This window comes from Amblyraja radiata, chromosome 6 (genome assembly GCF_010909765.2).
Source record: "Amblyraja radiata isolate CabotCenter1 chromosome 6, sAmbRad1.1.pri, whole genome shotgun sequence".
Lineage (NCBI taxonomy): Eukaryota > Metazoa > Chordata > Chondrichthyes > Rajiformes > Rajidae > Amblyraja > Amblyraja radiata.
This window is the reverse complement of record NC_045961.1, coordinates 95,287,316-95,310,630: the sequence shown is the minus strand read 5'-3', so window position 1 is coordinate 95,310,630 and position 23,315 is coordinate 95,287,316. Positions and strand designations below refer to the sequence as shown.

Sequence of the window (23,315 nt, the reverse complement as noted above, 5' to 3'; positions counted from 1 at the left end):
AGACTGGAGTCTTTCAATTGACTATTATTCTGGCTGTTCCATAAGAAGCAACAAACTTTGTGTCAGTAACAAAAATAATTGAATCAGTGTTTACATTTATGTATAATTCAATGATATAAATAATACTCACAGCTCGAGAAGATGAGAGGACAAGAATGTTCATCCATTGGAAAGTTGTGCAGCTGCAATTGGCACTCTGCGATTATTGTAAGCCTGGGGAAAGCAATCATTTGTGAGTCTCAGTGCATTTCTGGAACTCTGACACAATAACACCTTTGTTTCAGAGCGGTAAATGGAAATGCCAAAGTCCATAGAGCGTGATATTTCCCTCAATCTTTCAGGTGATGTATGGATGGAGCTTACCCTCGATGAGAGGAAGGAATCATAAAGTACAAAATGGAATGGGAATTGTTTCAACTCCTCGATGCCTTTGAAAGCAGACGAAAGAACAGGACAGTGGTCACCTACTATCTACAGGCTCGCTTATAGAAACAATCCATTTGATCTGCCTCTCAGGAGGAGGACTTTGAAATTGAACCAGCATGATGTCTGAAGCAGCTTTTAACCTGTGCGCAAAGTCTGTATAATCTCCCACCTCCACTAACTTCACCAATATATGCTCCCTTTCCCAATTAACCACAGGGAATAGAAACATAGAAATTAGGTGCAGGAGTAGGCCATTCGGCCCTTCGAGCCTGCACCGTCATTCAATATGATCATGGCTGATCATCCAACTCAGTATCCTGTACCTGCCTTCTCTCCATACCCCCTGATCCCTTTAGCCACAAGGGCCACATCTAACTCCCTCTTAAATATAGCCAATGAACTGGCCTCAACTACCTTCTGTGGCAGAGAATTCCACAGATTCACCACTCTCTGTGTGAAAAATGTTTTTCTCATCTCGGTCCTAAAAGATTTCCCCCTTATCCTTAAACTGTGACCCCTTGTTCTGGACTTCCCCAACATCGGGAATAATCTTCCTGCATCTAGCCTGTCCAACCCCTTAAGAATTTTGTATGTTTCTATAAGATCCCCCCTCAGTCTTCTAAATTCTAGTGAGTACAAGCCGAGTCTATCCAGAATGTAACCTTGCCCTTCTGCTACCAATGCCCGATTGAGCCTTCCTGGTGAAGCAACCATTTATTTTCACTTTTCCCAGTTTAGTGTACCCATACTCATTGTTCACAATGCTAGCACAGTCACTTCTGAATTAATCTGAACATTTCAACCAATTTCTTAAGTTAGGCTGAGGGACCCACTGCACTCAAAGGTCCATGCTACACAGAGAAAACTAAGTGCTTAACATTTCCATCAGAGCCTCGAAATTCTGTTTTCTTATAAGCAAATAATGATTAGAAATGTCATATGGAGCCTTATCTTGTGTCTTCCAGTTCCATTTATCCATTCAATATTTTAGACTGCTGAATCGTTACAGCCTCCTATCTGCCCTGCTGTTGAGAATGACATCAATCTATCTGTCCTTGCAGATAAGCCTCGCTAATCATTTGGAGCGGCAAGGAACTGCTGGAATCTTGAGTGAAACACAAAGTGCTGGGTTAACACAATGGGCAGGCAGCATCTGAGGAGGGAATGAAGAGGTTTTGAGTCGGGAACCTTCTTCGGATCGAAGAAGTCTGAAGAAGAGTCCTGACCCGAAATGTCGCCTGTCCAATCCCTCCAGAGGTGCTGCTTGACCTACTGACTTACATCAGCCCTTTGTGTTTCACTTACTCATATTGTTATCACATTTTAAGCAATTTTATCTCCTAACTAATCTTAAGCATTCATCTCCTCCCGCCTAGATTACTGCAACTCTCTTTACACTGGCATCAGCCAATCTTCCCTGTCCCGCCTGCAACTGGTCCAAAACGCCGCAGCGAGACTCCTGACGGGCACCCGAAAAAGGGACCACATCACCCCGATCCTGGCCTCTCTCCACTGGCTCCCTGTGCGGTTCCGTATAAACTTCAAGATACTCCTCCATGTCTACAAAGCCCTCAATGGGCTTGCCCCACACCTACATAAAAAGTCTTCTCACCCACCACTCCACATCCAGGACTCTCAGATCAGCCGACTTGGGGTTGCTGAATATCCCGCGGTCTAGGCATAAGCTCAGGGGCGACCAGGCCTTTGCGGTTGCAGCTCCTAGACTGTGGAACAACATCCCCTTTCCTATCAGAACTGCCCCCTCCATCGGCTCTTTTAAGTCAAGACTAAAGACTTATCTATACTCCCAAGCCTTTCCTGACGTCCTCTGAGTGAGGGCTACATGTATATATGTATGTAGTCTGTTTTGTTGTGCTATTCTTATAACAAATGTAAAGCACTTTGGCCAACGAGAGTTGTTTTTAAATGTGCTATATAAATAAATGTGACTTGATTTGACTTGACTTTATTTTATTAATTAATTTTGGGAATCTGGGTAGTATTAGCAAGACTCTCACTGTTCAGGCCTAGTTGTAGTTCATAGGGTTCATACGGAATAGGAGTAGAATGAGTCCATTCGGCTCATCAAGTCTGCTCCGCCGTTCAATCATGGCATCCCTCACTAACCCCATTCTCCTGCCTTCCCACCATAACCTCTGACACCCGTACTAATCAAAAATCTATCTATCTCTGCCTTATAAATATCCAATGACTTGAAGCCCTGTCCCACTATACGAGTTCATTCGAGCTCTTCCGAGTTAAAAAACTTATGGTAAGCACGTAGCACGTAGAATGAACGTAGCGGTTACGTCGGAGCTCGGGGCGTCTCTTAGCAGCTCGTAACGCTAATGGCAGGTACTCGGGAAGACTCGCTAACGGCAGGTAAGCTCGGGAAGACTCGTGAAGATTTTTCAACATGTTGAAAAATGTTCACGAGAGCCCCGAGTACTTACGAGCGACCATTACCGTAAATCTCCGAGTTCGAATCAGGGCAAACTCGGGGGAGAACTCTTGAATGAACTCGTACAGTGGGACAGGGCTTTTGGCCTCCACAGCCTTCTGTAGCAAAGAATGCCACAGATTCACCACCCTCTGACTAAATACATTTCTTCTCATCTCCTTCCTAAAAGAATGTCCTTTAATTCTGAGGCTATGAACTCTAGTTCTAGACTCTTCCACTAAGGGAAACACCCTGCTTGAGGTAGTTGTGGTGACCTTCTTTCTTAATCCACTGCAGTTCTTGCGTTCCTACAGTGCTGTGGGCTTGAGACCAGTGATATTGAAGGAGCAATGATATCAACAGAGCCAGTCCTATTTGTCCATTGTCCACACTATTCTGCTTGTTAAGCAGTATCTTGATTTGAACATCCTTGTCTATGCTGTCAAATTCTTTCATGACATTGACCCATTCTAATTTCTGCAAGATCCAACCAAGATATCAGCACCCATCCACTCCAAGCCTCTAGGAAAGCCACTAGGCATCTCCTCTGAATTTACACCAATTCACCATAATGCAGGGATCAATTTAGAAAACTCCTACTAGCCTATTCTGCACTTTAACGATTAAATTGTATGATTGTGATCTAACTTTATCAAGCATCTCTGGAGGACATGCAGAGGTGAGGTTTCGAGGTGGGACCCTTCTTCAAACCTCACCCAAAAAACCACCTATCTTCTCCGAAGATACTGCCTGACCTGCTGAGTTATGCCCCTGTCCCACTTAGGAAACCTGAACGGAAACCTCTGGAGACTTTGCGCCCCACCCAATGTTTCCTTGCGGTTCCCGGAGGTTTTTGTCAGTCTCCCTACCTGCATCCACTACCTGCAACCTCCGGCAACCACCTGCAACCTCCGGGAATTGCACGGAAACCTTGGGTGGGGCGCAAAGTCTCCAGAGGTTTCTGTTCAGGTTTCCAAAGTGGGACAGGGGCATTACTCCAGCACTTGTGCCATTTTTTATTATAAACCATAGTCCTTTGTGTCCACCTGTAACTTTATGAACAAGGATTTGTGCCTTACCCCAGCACCTGGCGGCGCTGTGTAATTAGAGAAATTAGAATGGGCAGAAATTAGAAGTGGCGGCGCTGCCCTGGCAGCAGCGGCTCACCTGCAGTCCGTCTGTTTTTGCTTTTTTGTGTTGTTTTTTTCGTTTTGGTTAGTCTAGTTTTTTGTTTTTTTAGTTTGTGTTTGGGGGGGGGGGGGGGGGGGGGGGGGGGGGGGTTGAAACGGGGCTTGCTGTCTCTCCCTGCGGGGGAATGCGACTTTTTTGTCGTATTCCCCTTCTCTGCCTCCGTCTGCGCTGAGGCCTAATGGCGGAGCTGGCGACCTCGAGGCTCAGGAGGCAGAGCCCGCCAAGACTCGCCCTGATCTCGCTCCCGTGAGGACGGCCCGGCTCGGGGCTGGAACAGGGCTTCCGTGAGGGGCTGTGACGCTCCCGTGAGGACGGCCGGCCCGAGGAAGGAACATTGCTCCCGTCGGAGTGGCCGAGCTCGGGGAGGTACGGCGCTCCCAGCCCGAGGGAGGAGCGGCGCCCGGTCGGGGAGGCCCAGCACGAGGGAGGAGCGGGAGCCCGGTCGGGGCGGCACAGCAGAGGAGGAGCGGTGCCAGTCGGGGGCGGCACAGCCGAGGGAGGAGGCGGTGGCAAAGTCGGGGAGGCACAGACAGAGGGAGGAGCGGCGCCAGGTAGGGGAGGACAAGAAGAGGGAGGAGCAGGGCATCGGTCGGGGGGGCACAGCTCGGGGAGGAGCAGGCGAAAGGTAGGGGCGGACCAGCACGAGGGAGGAGAGGCGCACCGGTCGGGGCGGCCAGCCCGAGGGGGAGCGGCGCCTGTCGGGGCGGCCAGCCCGCGGGAGGAGGGGGTCGCCCTGTCGGGGCGGCCCAGCCCGAGGGAGAGCGGCTGCCTGGCGCGAGGCTGAGACAGTAACAGCACTCACGTGAGGGGCGATCCGGCTCGGGGCTGGAACGATGCTCCGGTGGCTGGGATGGCGTTCTGGTGGCGGTTGACCTGAGTCCGGGGTTCGGCCGCGGGCCAGCGGCTGTGTCAGCATGACTGGTGGGCGGCAGCTTCGACCAACCCGGGCGCCGACTGGGCGCCGCTCCTCCCTCGGGCTGGGCCGCCCCGACTGGGCACCGCTCCTCCCTCGGGCTGGGCCGCCCCGACCGGGCGCCGCTCCTCCCTCGGGCTGGGAGCGCCGTACCTCCCCGAGCTCGGCCGCGGGACTGTTTGCTACATCGCCCGGTGGGGTATCGCCTCAGCGCAGAGAGAGAAGAGGAGGGAAGAGACTGCAGCCCTAAGACTTTTGCCTCCATCACAGTGAGAAGGTGCTATGTGGACTCACTGTGGTGGATGTTAATATGTGTTTATTGTTGTTTTTTTTATTGTATTGTATGTATGTATGACTGCAGGCACGAAATTTCGTTCAGACTTCGGTCTGAATGACAATAAATGAAACCCTGTAACCCTGTAACCTTCAGAAATAAATGAGACGCATCCTTTTCACAAAGACAGCATGCAGTACAATACAAGCAAGAGTTTCCACTGGGTCTGAAAGAACTGAGCATAGTCATATTTTTTAATGTGAATGGCGATATGTGCACAGGAAGCTCCCCAAAAACACTAATATGATAATAACCAGACAATACATTTTGCAAAGAAAAAAACAATGGCGAGAACATCAGGAGACTTTCTTCTTTGAAACATATATTATTCCTGGACATCCCGGTTCTATTTCTGGACCCATAAGGTGACCTTTAGATCAGGGCAATATTGACCTACATATCAGGTGTGTCACAAGACAATAGTAGCTGGCTGGGAAAGCTGATGAAGAGAGAATGGAAAACAGAGCTTTTCAAGGATGTATTGTGTCTTGGTTCGGAGCAGATCAAACAATCAATTCCCATTTTTGAGTTTGGCAGCCTGTGCTGTCTCTCCCCCTTCTCACAGTTGTGGTTTAAAAATAGGTACCAATTCAATTCAAACAATCAATTCCTGTTGTTTTATTCAAACCAATTCAGTCGGTGCCTGTCCACAGGATTTGGGATGATGATTAGCGAGTTGAGACCAAGACAAGATCAGATGGACTACATTTGGATACAATTCCAATGGACTTCTGCAATTCATAACTTTGTCTTTTTAAATGTATGTAGTCAAGGATCCGTCTCACACGGGTCTCCCCGGCTTTTCCCCTCTCCCATCGGGCAGGAGGTACAGAAGTTTGAAAATGCATATCTCCAGAGTCACAAACAGTTTCTTCCCATCAGGCATCTGAGCAGCCCACTCATCAGAGGACCTGCTAGCTACCTCGTTGGAGACCTTTGCACTGTCTTTAATCAGAGTTGCAGGTTGAGTTTAGTTTATTGCCATGTGTACCGAGGTACAGTGAAAAGCTTTTGTTGCGTGCGAACCAGTCAGCGGAAATCCCACTCGCAAGATGATTAAAATGGCCATTAATTTACGGAAACACTAAATTCCTTCCATTTGGCCTATAAATTCATGACAATGAGATTTAAAAATCATGTTATATTGTGAATTCATAGAAACATAGAAACATAGAAATTAGGTGCAGGAGTAGGCCATTCGGCCCTTCGAGCCTGCACTGCCATTCAATATGATCATGGCTGATCATCCAACTCAGTATCCCGTACCTGCCTTCTCTCCATACCCTCTGATCCCCTTAGCCACAAGGGCCACATCTAACTCCCTCTTAAATATAGCCAATGAACTGGCCTCGGCTACCCTCTGTGGCAGAGAGTTCCAGAGATTCTTGTGTGAATGCTATTTGGACACTTAGGCTATTTAAAAATGTTAATATTTTCTTAAGAAATGGATAGATGTTTAGATCTAGTAATTGAATTTTGTAATTAGCTACAATTAGGTAACTAACTAATTATATGCTTTAATTTCAGGTCATCCAAGTAAGATTGTTTCATATTTGTTTCAGAATGCTTCAATCTATAATAACTGAAAATTTAACTCCGTTCTCTTAATTTTTAAGAAAGTTATGGGCTTTTGACTGTCCTCGATCACAGCTTTTGTGTTAAGTCAATGGAAAAGCAATAGGGAACAAGATGCTAATTTCTGAGTATGAAAATGGCCATAACATTTTTAATACTGAAGATATGAGAGTGAATTAGGTGTCAAATTAAACTTCTTTTTATGCTTTATCTGATGGGATAAATTGCAGACTTGATTTTAAAAATCTCAAAATGTTGTAACATTGCTAATTCATGCATAGTCATTTCTTTGACTAGATAGCAAACAAAAGCTTTTCACTGTACCTCGGTACATGTGACAATAATAAGCTAAACTAAAAACTAAAACTAATAAGAAGGAAGTTTAAAAGAAATGGCACTTTGTAGATTCAAAACAATTTAATTCCCTTCTTCTAGCAGTGCATTACCAAGTAAAACTAGAAGTCATTGTTAATCACCTAGTTATTCCTCTTGTACTGTAAACTCATTTTATTTGCTTAATTTAATCAGTAAAATTTCAGATAATCAATTAAGCAACCAGACTGTGGCATGGCAATCTTCCAGATTAGTTGAACTAAACATGAAACTGTTGCAATGTAACTTTTTCAATTAAAACCTTTACTGCTTTTCATTAAAAGTGCATTGAATCCATTCTGTTTGTTTGGTAATTGCCTCGACTTGGAGTACTTATGTTAAGGAAGGCCCGTGTTTCTCTACAGCCAATTATCCCAAAGTTAAGAATTTAATGAAAGGACAAACAAGAATTTAATGAAGGGCTCCTACGACGGCTTGGTATCAGACATTATATTTGATGTCATTTTCGGCTTCAATTCTCCAACAGAAATTCGGGAATTATAGATCACGCCAGAATTTTACTGATTAAATTAAGCAAATAAAATGAGTTTACAGTACACGACTCGGGGCTGGGACGGCGCTCCGGTGAGGGCGGCCCGGCGCGGGGCTGAGACGGTGCTCCGGTGGCTGAGGCGGCGACCTGAATCCGGGGCTCGGCTGCGGGCCAGTGGACGACATCGTCGGGATCTCATAGGTCACAGGATGGTGCCTGTTTTCCGGAGCTCCCGCGGCAACAGCTGCGTCGGTTGGACTGGAGGGCGGCAGCTTCGACTACCCCGGGCCGCGGAGCTTGAACCGGCCCGTTCGCGGAGCTCGGTTGAGCCGCGGGACTGATACCATCGCCCGGTGGGGTAACAACATATCGCCTCAGCGCAGACGGAGAATGAGGAGGGAAGAGACAGTAACTCTAAGATTTTTGCCTCCATCACAGTGAGGAGGTGCCTGGTGAACTCACTGTGGTGGATGTTAATTTGTGTTTATTGTGTGTTTTGTTGTTTATTATTATATGTATGGCTGCAGGCAACGACATTCCGTTCAGACCGAAAGATCTGAATGACAAATAAAGGATCTAAGTCTAAAAAAAGTCTAAAAATCCGCACGACTAGCCAGCTGACACTCACATGCAGACAAGAGGAATGAAGAGGTTGTCTTTCAGTCGAGGCCCCATTTGCAACCTTCAATGGATGCATTTCAACGAGGATTGAACCCTGGGATCCCTGGGATAGCAGGACTGTCATATGAGGAAAGATTGAAAAGACTAGGCTTGAATTCACTGGTGTTTAGAAGGATGAGGGGTTATCTTATAGAAACATATAAAATTATAAAAGGACTGGACAAGCTAGATGCAGGAAAAATGTTCCCAATGTTGGGCGAGTCCTGAACCAGGGGCCACAGTCTTAGAATAAAGGGGAGGTCATTTAAGACTGAGGTGAGAAAAAACTTTTTCATCCAGAGAGTTGAGAATTTATGGAATTCCCTGCCACAGAGGGCAGTGGAGGGCAAGTCACTGGATGGATTTAAGAGAGAGTTAGATAGAGCTCTAGGGGCTAGTGGAGTCAAGGGATATGGGGAGAAGACAGGCACGGGTTATTGATAGGGGACGATCAGCCATGATCACAATGAATGGCGGTGCTGGCTCGAAGGGCCGAATGGCCTCCCCCTGCACCTATTTTCTATGTTTCTATGTTTCTATGAGGAAATTCTCTCTGTTTAGCTCAGTTTAGCTTATTGTCACGTGTACCGAGGTACAGTGAAAACGTTTTGTTGCGTACTAATCGGTTAGCGGAAAGACAATACATGATTACAATCGGGCTATACGCAGTGTACAGATACATAGGGTTGCCTACTTTCTCACTCCCAAATAAGGGACAAAAGGTCAAAATAAATTCCCAACACCAATTCGCTGACCGATTCGGTTGTGTCTGGGTGAATGATGAGTTGTGCCGGGTGCTGGACTGCACACAAAGACCCGCCGGCGGGCCAGCTGAGGAGTTTTGGCCCGAGCGCCGGACTCTGCGCGCGACGTCGCCCGGCCCGGGCCAAAACTCCTCAGCTGGCCCGCCGGCGGGGCTATGAGTTCTGCTGCAAGCAAAGTCCGGCATCCCGTCCAACTCAAAACGTTACACCTCAGATTCCTATTAAATCTTTTCCCCTTCACCTTAATCCTATGACCTCAGGTCCTCGATTACCCCACTCTGGGCAAAATGCAATGTGCATCTACCCGATCTATTCCTCTCATGATTTTATACACCTCAATAAGATCATCCCTCATCCTCTTGTGCTCCAAGGAATAGAGTCCCAGCCTGCTCAACCCCCCCCTGCTCAGACATATTGGTTTTTTTGTTGAACTGGACTACTTATTTTTGTAAAAATAATATTTTTTTTGCCAGTTGTCTCATTATTTTATTTTAGTAACTGAGATGAGAAGACAATGAAGGTTTTAGTTTGCTGGTATGCTCATCTGCTGTCATCTAGTTTCATACTACAGATGAGTAAATCCCATTGTCAGAGGATCTTTACCTGTGTGAAAGTCAGGTGAGTATTCCATGACTGTTTGTGCTCCACCCTTGCAGGGCCGGATTTAGATGAAGACGGGCCCAAGGCTGTTCCACTTGTGAGAACCCTCCCAATCCCCCACCCCCACAACTAGAGGAAGATGGAAGAGTCCACCAGATTGACACCGATTTGCAGCCGAGCATGGCCAATGAGATAAGGGGCTGGAAAGCTGCACTTTTTATTTATTTATTTATTTATTGCCAGTGCTAGTGTCGAGTTATTGGCTTAAAACACAATTATTCTGAAATGGAGGGCAAGGAAAATTACTGAAGGGTTGTTTAGAGACATGATATATACCACAATGACATGCAGCAAAATTATAATACAGTATCTCAACTCTTTTTACATGTTGCAATGAATGCAATTTCAATTATTTCTTTCCACTTCCAAACAAAAATGAGGTTGGATTATTCAGCGTATGATCAACCTCGGTGCCTTGGCTAGAGGCCTCCTAGATTTCGAGGCCCTAGGCTTCAGCCTATGAAGCCTAGTGGTAAATCTGCACCCTTGCCTGTTGAGTTCACTGGCACTAAAACCAAATGGAGTTATCCTCTTCCAATCTGGATAATGTTAAAGCCTGTAAGGCATAGCTTTAAGGTGAGAGGGGGAAAATTTAAAGGAGATTCACCTTTTTCACACAAAGGGTGGTGGGTGTATGGAACAAGCTGCCAGAGGAGGTAGTTGCGGCTGGGTCGATCCCAACGTTTAAGAAACAGTTAAGACAGGTACATGGATAGCACAGGTTTGGAGGGATATGGACCAAATGTGGGCAGGTGGGACTGGTGTAGCTGGGACATGTTGGCCGGTGTGTGCACGTTGGGCCGAAGGGCCTGTTTCCACACTGTGTCCTTCTATGACTCTAATCCAATATTCATATCCAATAGGTCTGATGAAGGGTCTCGACCCGAAATGTCACCCATTCCTTTTCTCCAGAGATGCTGCCTGACCCGATGAGTTACTCCAGCTTTTTGTGTCTATCTCCAATAGTTTCACAGTTGTCATTACTGATGCAGTATCACACATGCACGTCTCCAGTATAGTCTCTAAATAGCAGATCAAGGCTACTGCATCCAGTACAATATGGGAGTCTACAATGCTGGTCAAAGTGATTTTATTTCACACCAGGTGCTGCATCTACTGATGAAATCATCAGTGAAACCTAAGGGATTTTGAAAATGAACACAGGGACAATGCTCAACCATGTTTGATAAGATTCCAGGAAATATTAAAAGTCCTCTGCAATTTCAATCAAAAGTGCTTGGTCTGGAGTAAGTGCTTAGTCGTAAAGTCGATGCGTGAATTCAATATTCTGTGCAATCCAATTTTTAGTTCAGTGAGGAAAAAAAGCTTAATATTATTATTATGCAAGTTAAGACAATTTCTTTAACTAATGGATTATTTTTGGCATCAAAGGCAACTTACTGATGGTTAAAGTCATGCAAGGTAGGCAAAAATGCTGGAGAAACTCAACGGGTGAGGCAGCATCTATGGAGAGAAGGTATAGACGTCACCTATTCCTTCTCTTCATAGATGCAAGTCTCTTTTCATGCTGCATCTCTGCACTGCGCCATGGGGCCTTTATCAATGCCTTTCTAAAATCAAGGAGGACAACATCCACTGCCCAATCCTCATTGATCACCTGAGTTACCTTCCCAAAAAACGTGAATAATTTAGTAGCACTCAACCTGGCGTGTCAACAAACACCACGTCTATGCTTGGCCAGGCCGACCCTGAAATGCCGGCAGGACAACATACTTTCACATAGAAACATAGAAACATAGAAAATAGGTGCAGGAGTAGGCCATTCGGCCCTTCGAGCCTGCACCGCCATTCAATATGATCATGGCTGATCATCCAACTCAGTATCCTGTACCTGCCTTCTCTCCATACCCCCTGATCCCTTTAGCCACAAGGGCCACATCTAACTCCCTCATAAATATAGCCAATAAACTGGCCTCAACTACCTTCTGTGGCAGAGAATTCCACAGATTCACCACTCTCTGTGCAAAAAATGTTTTTCTCATCTCGGTCCTAAAAGACTTCCCCCTTATCCTTAAACTGTGACCCCTTGTTCTAGACTTCCCCAACATCGGGAATAATCTTCCTGCATCTAGCCTGTCCAACCCCTTAAGAATTTTGTAAGTTTCTATAAGATCCCCCCTCAATCTTCTAAATTCTAGCGAGTACAAGCCGAGTCTATCCAGTCTTTCTTCATATGAAAGTCCTGCCATCCCAGAAATCAGTCTGGTGAACCTTCTCTGTACTCCCTCTATGGCAAGAATGTTTTTCCTCAGATTAGGCGACCAAAACTCTTCACCTTCATGGTCAGATCAGGATCCCTGCACTTACAGCAACTGAGACTTAAAAATGGCGTCAGACTGGCGACTCTGTACTACTGCTATACACTTGTACTGTATCTGAGATGCTTATCTAATATGTATCTAAGTGCTTATGTATAGTGAAACTTGTAATGAACTGTGTACAAAAATGAATTTCACTGTAACTCGGTACACGTGACAAATAAAGTGCCACACCATGCCATAAAGCAGTACTGACTGTCCCGACTGTAACTTTTTTGAGATACAACGCAAAAACAGGCCATTCAGCCCACCCTGTCCATGCCGACTAGCGATCCCCGCACATTAACACCAACCTACACACACTAGGGACAACTTATACATACAGCAAGCCAATGAACCTACATACCTGTACGTCTTTGGAGAGTGGGAGGAAACCGAAGATCTCAGAGAAAACCCACGCAGGTCACAGGGAGAATGTACCAACTCTGTACAGACAGCAGCCATTGTCGGGATCGAACCTGGGTCTCCGGTGCTGCGAGCACTGTAAGGCAGCAACTCTACCGCTGCGCCACCGTGCCGCCCAAATGGGATCGCTGGTCAGTGCAGTCTCGGTGGGCTGAAGGACCTGTTTCCATGCTGTATCTCTAAACTAAACTAAACTAATATCTACATTCACCACAGGTCTTTAGGAAGGTCTGACTGGCTTCCTTCCATTTGCACAGTCTGCTCTGTGTGAACTGCAAATTATTCACTTTCCAGAGGTGAGAGTAATTTATTTCTCAGTATTTCATCACTAATTAAGTTAAATCCTCTGCTGCTGTGGGAACTGATGCCATGTAATTCCACCAGCGTGGCCTTAAATCATCTCCTATCTTGTCCAATACATGAGGGATGTTTCAGTAATGGAATATTTCCAATCTGATTGGCTGGAAATGAGAACAAACTGAATCAGAAGCGTGATTTATTTCCGTATCTTTCATAAGAATATGGACAACTCTTTCAGGAGACAGTTAGGTATCACCCACATCGAATACAGTCTCGGAATCATTGATATTTATGGTACTAATGGTGGTCCTTTAGTCCAGAACATATATACAAACTGTGTAGCCTCCTCGACAATACAGCTCACCCCCTCCATCACACATTGGTCAACCTGAGGAGTAGCTTCAGCAACGGACTGGTCCTAACAAGATGCAGCACAGAACGCCACATGAGACCTTCCCTGTGGCTATCAAACTGTACAACTCCTCCCCCTTCTGTCGTGGGGTATACTGACTCCCCCCCCCCCCCCCCTCCCCAATCTTTACACATCCCCAATTCTTTCCACTCTTCACTTTAATTTCATGTTTCATGTAGTTTGTATTTATGGCTGTTGGCAAATCAATTTCCCTCCTGGGATAAATAAAGTTCTATCATATCATATCATATCGTATATGGATCGGAAAGGTTTAGAGGGATATGGGCCAAATGCAGGGAAATGGGACTAGCCCAGTATGCCAACTTGGTTGCCATGATCACAATGAATGGCGGTGCTGGCTCGACGGGCCAAATGGCCTACTCCTGCACCTATAGTCTATTGTCTATTGACATAGACAAGGTAGGCTGAATGGCCCGTTTCTGTGCTGTACAGCTCCATGGCTCTGTGACTCCTCTGTGGCTCCTCAGTGACCTGATATCTTATGTTAATCATCGATACTGCTTTAATGTCATGTGTGCATCCGCACAGTTAATTCTTTTTTTGCATACAGTTCCGTAAAGTATAGCCGTACCTAAGCACGATCCCCAAATCGCTAACTGTGCAGAAATAGTCCACCGAGACTGCATGTAATAGGCGGCAAGTTTTGGTGCCATTTTCAAAGTCCATTCCATGCTCTGGGTCTTATGAGCGGGTGCCCGATCGAAGCGAGCCCCAGGCTGCTGCAGGGCCTCCAGCCATCGCCTTCCTTGGACATCTGGATCGTCCAGCGAACCGACGTCCATCTCCGCACCCATCCAACTTTGTGGCCCGGGGAGCCTCCCACAGCCGACCATGTGGGTGCGAAAGGTCAGATCCCGGTTCACTCTCCTATCTGCTTTGCTCCTCATGTCCGTTGTCGCTGGCTCCCTCCTCTCCTCTCCTCTCCTGGCCTTTGGGGGATGAGCAGGGGCTGGCTTGGCATCCCCCTACAGGCCGTAGCCCGTCAGGTCTTCTGCATCCAGCCCGCCGGGTCTCGTAAGTCGTAATCAACCCTTCCAGCTCTTGTAGACACAAGGAACTGCAGATGCTGGAGTCTTGGGTAGAACTCAACATGCTGGAGCTACTTAGTGGGCCAGTCAGCATGTCAGAGTTACTCCAACCCACTGTGAGTTCTATGCAAGGTTTCACCATCTGCAGTTTACACTTTACTGCTCCATAGAGCAAAATCTCATCAAGGCATGCCCATTTTGAAGACGTCCCCTCTCCTCTCTCTCTGATGGGAGTCTGTGAGACCCTCACTCACTGCACTCCCCCTATGGAGTCTCAAGAAGGGTCCCAACCCAAAACGCCGCCTATCCATGTCCTCCAGAGAGGCTGCCTGAACCCGTTGAGTTACTCCAGCACTTTGTGTTCTTATCATTTCTTGGTTCCATGTTTTTTCAGGTTATGGCCATTGCAGTGATCATCCAGGTAATTGTTAATAATGTTGAGGTTCGTTGGCTCCACCACCTTTTTCGTAATTGAGTTCCAACCCTACTGAAACTCCCCTCTAATCCTTCTAACAATGAACTGTGTTTCTCTTTCAGCGGCACGGTGACGCAGTCGTGGAGTAACACCGCCAGAGACCCGGGTTCGATCCGAACAATGGGTGTCTTTTGTACGTTCTCCCTGTTACCTACGTAGATTTTCTCCGGGTGCTCCGGTTTTGATCTCACCCTCCAAACATGTACAGGTTTGTAGGTTAATTGGCTTGGTTTAAATGAATATTGTCCCTGTTCTGTGTAGGGTAGAGTTGATGTCCGGGGATCGCAGGTCGTCACCGACTCGGTGGGCCAAAGGGCCTGTTTCCGCGCTGTATCTCTAAACTAAAGTCATATTTCCCCTCAGACCTGTTCTGCCCTCCCCCAAAGAATGCAACCCAAGACTACATTGCATCGTCTGATAAGTATGCTTCTGCAGCCCTGGCAAGCTTCTCATAAATCTTTCCTGCAGTCTCTCCACTGCCAACATATTCTGCTTGCTTTGTGCGGTTCTGTGCACAGTTCCTAAATCATGATCTGAGCAATGTTTTACACTGGAGCCACAATGAACTGCAGAAGCTGGAATTATGAACCAACACACAATGCACCAGTGTAACTCTATGGGGCAGGCAGCATCTGTGGAGGGAATAGACAGATGGCATTTGGGGTCGGGACCCTTCTTCAGACTGATTGTAGTTGGGAGAGAAAGCTGGAAAAGTGATGTATGGGGTAGGACAAAGCCGGGCGAGTGATAGGTGGATACAGGTGAGGAGAAATTGATTGGCAAGTGGGTTGGCTAGAGGTGAAAATGAGACAAAAGGTTGTCAGATAAGGAGAGAAGAGGAGGAGTGAAATTTTCTGTTTCAGATTTTTCGTTTTAGAGATTCAGCGTGGAGACAGGTCCTTCAACCCACCGAGCCCGCACCGACCAGCGATCCCCACACATTACTGAGTTGGATGATCAGCCATGATCTCATTGAATGGCGGTGCAGGCTCGAAAGGCCGAATGGCCTACTCCTGCACCTATTCTCTATGTTTCTATGTCTATCAACACTATCCTACACACACTAGGGACAATTTACACTTATACCAAGCCAATTAACCTACACACCCGTACGACTTTGGAGTGTGCGAGGAAGCCGAAGATCACGGAGAAAACCCACACAGCTCTTGTGGAGTTGCTGCCTTAAACAGACAGAGACTCGGGTTCGATCCTGACTATGGGCGCTATCTGTATGAAGTTTGTACGTTCACCCCCTGAGCTGAGTTGGTTTTCTCCGGGAGCTCCGATTTCCTCCCACACTCCAAAGACGTACAGATTTGTAGGAGTAATTGGCTTGGAAAAGTGGTAAATTTCCCCTAGTGATCGCTGGTAGGCACAGACTCAGTGGGCCGAAGGGCCTGTTTCTGCACTGTATCTCCAAACTAAGCTAAATTTCCTCTGCATCCATCAGTATTTTGGTCCTAGCAGTTAGGTGTCGGATTTGATTTGAGCTGTGTGACAGTTTTCATATTCTCTCACATTCTGTCTTTCAACCATGAGACGTGGAGTTTATCTCCCACCGCAAAGAAGGACGGGTTCTTAAATAAAAGCTCTCAATCTTTGAAAGCCCACTGCAAATCCTGCCTTGACCTTGAGAAAGACTGACCGTATTTATCCCCGATGAGTTCCAAACCGAAGCAGCTCTGCTTTGCAAGCGCAGCAATAACTTGTTTACGAATACACAAGGAATTGCAGATGCTGGAATGCTCACATTTCAAGTAATGCCTTCCCTACTCACCTCTCTCTCCTGAGGCCCTTCCATCCACATACATTTCTCCCATCATCTTCCAACATTCCCAGTCACCCTACCCCTTCCCCACCTTTCCACCTTCATCTATCATCTCCGAGTTTCTCCAATTCCCTTTATACTCTCCCCCCCCCCCCCCCCCCCCCCCCCCCCCCCCGGCCCCGGCCCCTCACCCACCCCCAGCCCCTTCTATCCATATCTCTGCCTCTGGATTTACACGTCACTCCTTCCCTTCTCTCCTCATCTTCCTTAAGCCCCTGTCCCACTTTCCCGAGTTACCACGAATTCTCCCGAGTTTTCCCCTTGCTTCAAACTCGGAGAATTACGGTAATAGACGGCCGTAGGTACTCGGGGCTATTTTTTTAACTTGTGGACATTTTTCAACATGCTGAACAAAACGTCCGGATTTACCAGCTGCCCCGAGTACCTACGGCTACATTACGAGCCGCTACGAAATATCTACGGACTCGCTACGGACATTCTCCGAGTTTGAATCAAGGGGAAAACTCGGGAGAATTCATGAGTAACTCGGGAAAGTGGGACAGGGGCTTAATCACACACCCTTTTGTCTCCTTTTCTCCTCTAGGCTTTAACATTTAGTCCATCCATCCGTCAACCCCCCTCCCTCCTCTCGCTTGTATCCACCTATCACTCGCTGGGCTTTGTCCCACCCCCACCTCTCTTTTCCAGCTTGCTTCCGCCTACCCGAATCAGTCTGACGATCAGTCTGAATGGTGATCGGATCATTCTCTCCGCAGATGATACCTGTTGAGTTCTTCCAGTATGTTATGTTTTTTGTCAATAATGTATTTTCAACAAGAATTGCTTTTGTAAAGAAGTTAAGTCTGACACACTGTAACTTTACTGAGTATTTAAAGGCACATGTGAAGCACGTCCCAGTACTGACTGCATCTAGTCTTCAGGCGTACTGGAACCAAGGGAGGAGCAAGGGGAAAGTATCACAGTTATACTGAGATGACTAAGGCGTGGTTAGTGGTATTGAGGTAGCTACATTATAGGTTGCATGCATAAACCATCTACATCCTTTCCCTTAGAAATCTAAAATTGAAGTTATAACAGTGGCAGTGTGATTATACAACACATGCAAATTTAAGCGAAATCACCGTAGCGGACAGGAGGTTTGACAACCCAACCCGAGCGTGTGCGTATAGCACCATCACCCTCCCCACCAGATAGAAGAGCAGCAGCAACAGCCGGGAAGGGGGAAGCAGGCGGAGACCCAACCGGGAATGCGGGAGGTGACCCAGCCGGCACAGGTGATCCAGGAGGAGGAGACGGAGGAGAAGGAGGAGAAGGAGAACGAGCAGGGGAGGAGATCATCTGCCCGAAACCAGGAAGCACAGAGGGAGGAGAACGCGGCAAGCGAACTGACCGGGGCATGCAGGGAGCTGTGGGGTAATTAGTAATGACAGGCTTGAAATGCAACGGAGGAGCGTAGGGATCCGCAGGAGGAGGCTGAGGCTCGTTAACGGTCAACAGGTGCTGGCGGCTCCGGCGGTAGACAGTTCCATCAAAGTCCACCAGGTAAGATCTCGGGGAGTCGTCCACCCCAACAACGGTTGCGAGTCGGGAGAATCCGGTGGCTGTCTGCATGCGGACGACCTGGCCAGGCAGTAGTGGTGAGAGCGGGCGGCAGGACTTGTCGTGAGAGCGGCGCTGTACCTCATGCTTGTGAGCAATCCGTTGCTGGACGGCGGCAGGCTGGAGGACCTTGGACACCAAGGATTGTTGGGCGATCGGCATCGGTGGGCGAAGCACACGGGACATCAGACGCTGGGCAGGGGATCGCATGGTACGGTCCCGTGAGATGTTGCGAAGGTTGAGTAGACCCAGGTAGAAGTCACCATTGGAGAGACGAGACTGCTCGAGCAAATTCTTGGCACTGCGGACAGCTCGCTCGGCCAGGCCGTTGCTCTGCGGGTATTCGGGGCTGCTGGTATAGTGAGTGAAGTTCCACTTCACAGCGAAAGCCTAGAATTCTGCGCTGGTGAACTGACGGCCGTTGTCGGTCTGTAAGCGGACCGGGGACCCAAAGGTAGCAAAGTGTCTGCGCAGCTTATTGATAACCATTTCAGAGGTGATAGCAGGGAGAAGGTCCACCTTGAACCAGTTGGAGTATGAATCAACCAACACCAGGTAGTGCTTGCCTCGCCATTCGAATATGTCAGCAGCCAGCGAGGTCCAGGGCATGGCAGGCGCAGGCTGCTGCAGAAGTGGCTGGCGCTGCTGATGTGGGGCAAGAGTGTTGCAATCAGGACAAGAGGCTACTCGGGCTTTAATGTACTTTGCCATGCCGGGCCAATAGTATTGTTCTTGGGCATGTGAGACAGTGGCATCAGCTCCGGGATGTCCCATGTGGGCAGCGTTGTAGTACAAGTCGTATAGGGAGGCAGGGACGACCACCTTGTGACCCTTGATGATGATGCCGTCCCGGAGCACCAGTTCGTCGCGGACCAGAAAGAAAGGGTGGGCACCCGCAGGTAGTGAGGTGCGTCTGCTGGGCCACCCCCGCTGGATGACAGCTGCGAGCTGTTGCAGGTCGGGGTCGTTGGCGGTGTGCTCAACCAGGCACTGCAGCTGCTTAGAGGGAACAAAGTTGACATTGAGTACCTGCAGATCCTCCTGCTCGTAGGGGTGCCTGTCACAGGGGGACCGGGGGGCCCGGGACAGCGTGCCAGCCACATGCATCTCGGTGCCCCTCTTGTACACAATCAGAAAGTCGAACCGCTGGAGCTGTAGCATCATGCGCTGGAGTCTAGCTGGAGCGATGTGGATAGGCTTATTGAGGATGGTCACCAAGGGTTGATGATCCGTCTCGACGGTGAACCTGGTACCGAAAAGGAAGTCCTTGAACTTGGAGCAGGTGAATACAATCGCAAGAAGCTCCTTCTCGATTTGTGCATAGCGCTGCTCAGTGTCTGTCATGGTGCGCGAGGCATAAGAAATGGGCTGCAGCGAGCCGTCATCATGGAGTTGCAGGCAGGCAGCACCGAGTCCGAAGCGGGAAGCATCACACGTAACTACAATAGGACGCTGCAGATCGAAAAACTTGAGAGTCGGTGTGCTGATCAGCTTTGTTTTGAGAAGGTCGAAAGCCTGCTGGTGTTGGGGAAACCAGGACCAGGCAATGTATTTTTTCGTCAGTTGCCTCAGGGGTGCGCTCAACTCGCTGAGGTCGGGGATGAACTTGCCCAAGTAGTTGACCATGCCCAGGAATCACTGCAGGCTGGTCACGTCGGTCGGGGCAGGCAGCTCGGAGATAGCGTTGGTCTTCTGCGGATATGGTTTCAGCCCGTGGGCTGTGAAGATTTGGCCAACATAGGATACTTCAGCTACACGGAACTTGCACTTTGACAGGTTGAGTTTTAAGTTGATCTGGCGAGCGCGGTCTAGAATTCGTCGGAGGTTGTGGTCGTGCTCAGCAGCATCTTTCCCGTAAACCAGGATGTCATCCACGATAATGGCACACGGCAGGCCAGCAAACAGTTGCTCCATGGAGCGTTGAAACACTTCGCTAGCAGAGTTGATGCCGAACGGCATCTGCAAAAATTTGAATCTTCCGAAGGGGGTGCCAAAAGTGGTTAAGTCTGCGGAGTGTTTGTCTAAAGGTATTTGCCAGAATGAGCTCCTGGCATCAAGGACAGAGAACACCGTGGCCTGACCGACCTGGGCAGCAACGTCTTCTACAGTCCTCATGGGATAATGAGGACGTCTTATTGCTAGATTTAAGTCTTTGGGGTTGATGCACACCCGTATCTCATTCTTACCTTTCTTCATGGTGGCGACCATGGTGGAGACCCACTCGGTGGGTTCGCTGACAGCTTCAAGCACTCCCATGGCAACCATGTTCTTCAGCATTGCTTCGACCTTGCCCTTCATGGCAAACGACACCCTGTGCGGAGCACGGACCACTGGTACAACCGACGGGTCAGTTGCGATCTTATACACAAGGGGCAGCTTACCCAGTTCATCATCGAATAGGTCAGGGTATTCAGAGAGTGGATGCAGCATCACCCGCACTTCGTGGACAGTACGGTCAAAGGACACCAGCCCGAGATCCTGACACGCCTGATTGCTCAACAGAGTCACGCAGTCGCAGTCAAGAATGAAGAACGACAGGTCTCGCAAAGATTTCTTCAGCACACAGTGGAAGGTGGCCCTCCCCACAGGTTTCAGCTCCTCTCCCCCATAAGCACACAATGTGGAGCGATCGGCAGTTAACAGCTCATTATTTCTAATCTTCCTGAACAGGGATGTTGACATAACATTCACCTTCGCCCCCGTGTCTAGCTTAGCAGTGAAGGATTTGTTGTTGACAGTGACTAGTACAGAAGGATCGGGAATGCGAGATTGATTATGAAGGAGAGAATAAACACTGGCATCTCCCATGGAAGTACTGGACTCAGAGTCGAGGGCAGTGTCGACAGAAGACTGGGAACCGAAGTCGTTATCAACTTGTTGTAGGTTGTTTAAAACTTGTCTGGGAGCTGGAGGAACGTTCCCACGGGAGCGACAGGCAGCTGATAAATGGTTCATCTTCTTACAGAAATTACAAGCTTTACCAAATGCTGGACACTGCGACTGCATAGAGTGGACATAATTACAGTTGGGGCACTTCTTGACAAGCGGGACCCGAGCGGCATAAGTCAGCCGCGGTGCAGGGCGAACCTTGTCTTGCTTGCGACGGGGCATAGCAACACCAGTCAGATTAATAGCCCGATTGTCAGATCCCCTCTGCCCATGTAGCGGGGCAACCACCTCAGCTAGTCTGCATGCATGCATAGCCTCAGTCAGGGTGAGATCCGGTCTTCGCAGCAGCTCTGCTCGTAACTTCTGATCTAGCATGCCGGTGACTAAAATATCTCTAGTGAGCTGATCACACATGTTCTCGAAACGGCACCGCTGGGCAAGGTAGCGCAGGTCAGCGATAAAACATTCAACAGGCTCATCAGGCTGCTGTTTGTTTGTAAAGAATCTAGCCCGCTCCAATATACGGTTGGAGGGCAAGTCACAAATCTCCGCAAACTTGCGTAAGAGACATACCGGGTCGTTGGCAGACTCCGCCGGCTCGACGACCTGGTCGTTGTCATCCAGGACCGCTGGATTGTTGGTGAAAGTCTGAGCTCGCTTCATAGCATCGGGACCGGCAAGGTTCAACAGGAGTGAGGCTTTGACCGCTTCAGGGTCATTTCGGTGCACGATGTTGATGAAGTGGTTGTAGTCCAACACGAAAGTAGCCCATCGCTCCGCAATGTCAGCGTCAAAGATAAGGGGAGAGGGCTTGCGGCACGAGAATGCCATGGCAAAGAGGGAATTAAACACTAGTAAAACTAGGAGCCAATAAAACCCGATAAACAGGAGGCGAGCGTTTAACTTGCTGACACCATGTAAAGATGTTAAGTCTGGCACACTGTAACTTTACTGAGTATTTAATAAAGGCACATGTGAAGCACGTCCCAGTACTGACTGCATCTAGTCTTCAGGCGTACTGGAACCAAGGGAGGAGCAAGGGGAAGGTATCACAGTTATACTGAGATGACTAAGGCGTGGTTAGTGGTATTGAAGTAGCTACATTATAGGTTGCATGCATAAACCATCTACAGCTTTCATTAAGCAACTTCAATGAAGCAAAACACAAAAAACTAAACTACACAAAGAGATGGTTTACAAAAAAGACACAGAGTGATCTAGTAACTCAACGGGTCAGGCAGCATCTCTGGAGAACATGGAGAAGCAATATTTCAGGTCAGGACTCTTCTCAAGACTGATTGTAATGGGGGGAGAAAGCAGGAAGAGAAATAGGGGCAGGGCAAAGCCTGATAGGTGATAGACAAGTCAGGAAGCATCTGCGGAGAGAATCAGATCACGAGGAGGTTCTGATTGACAGCTGGTTGTACAAATGCTAGTGAGATCAGGAGATAAAGGAGGGAAGGTGCATGAAATGTGAAGCCAGAGGAAAGGATGCAGGAGGAAGGAGACAGGGGTAAGTTGAAAGGGAAAAGAGGTCAGGATTGTGGGAAAAATGGCTGCACATCCAGTTGGGGCACAGGGAAGAGGGCGTGAGAGAGTGAACAGGGAGGGGGTGCAGGGAGAATGTACAGCCAGCACCTGTAGTCAGGATCAAACCCGGGTCTCTGGTGCTGTGTTGCAGCAACTCTACCGCTGCGCCACTCTGCTGAACAAAAAGGTGTCGTTGAGAGGTAGAATTTGGGGGGAGTTAATGGGAATTTGGGGAGGCTAAAACAGGATTAGGGTGGGGTTTGTGCAGAAGGGTGCTTTCTGGTTTTCAGCGGGACGAAGTGCCGGGTCGATGCCGTTTGACTCTTGGTGAATTGAAGAGCGTGGATATCTCAGTGTGTTTAGGCCTGAAAGTGATTGCAGAGACAGAGAGTAAGAATCGGATAAATGGGAATCAAGCTGGGAGATGGTGTTGCATCCAGCTGGACTGTGGTAGATAAACATTGGAGTGGGCGATGTGCTCAATCAAATCAGCGGCTACAGACAATCCGAGATAGATATATTGTCTTTGTCATGATCACAAAGGACATCATTAGTACCATTGATGAGAGGAGTTACGGCTCTGTGCCAGAGATGAGTAATGAGTATGATTGTAAGACGCAGCAGTCTACACTTGGAATCATTCGCATTGTGGGCCAGTCAAGCCCAACTTCCCAATTTGTTCTCCTGGAGTAGGAACCGG

At 48.2% G+C, this 23,315-nt stretch overlaps 1 protein-coding gene across 1 annotated transcript in view; it reads right to left on the bottom strand.

Annotated features, from left to right (window-relative positions):
* gabrg3 (gamma-aminobutyric acid type A receptor subunit gamma3) overlaps window positions 1–23,315 on the bottom strand; it is a 644,954-nt gene that overhangs the window by 369,986 nt on the left and 251,653 nt on the right. The window contains exon 6 of the mRNA XM_033023452.1: window positions 131–213. Coding sequence (XP_032879343.1) covers window positions 131–213 — 83 coding nt within the window. The remainder of the gene's footprint in view (window positions 1–130; window positions 214–23,315) is intronic.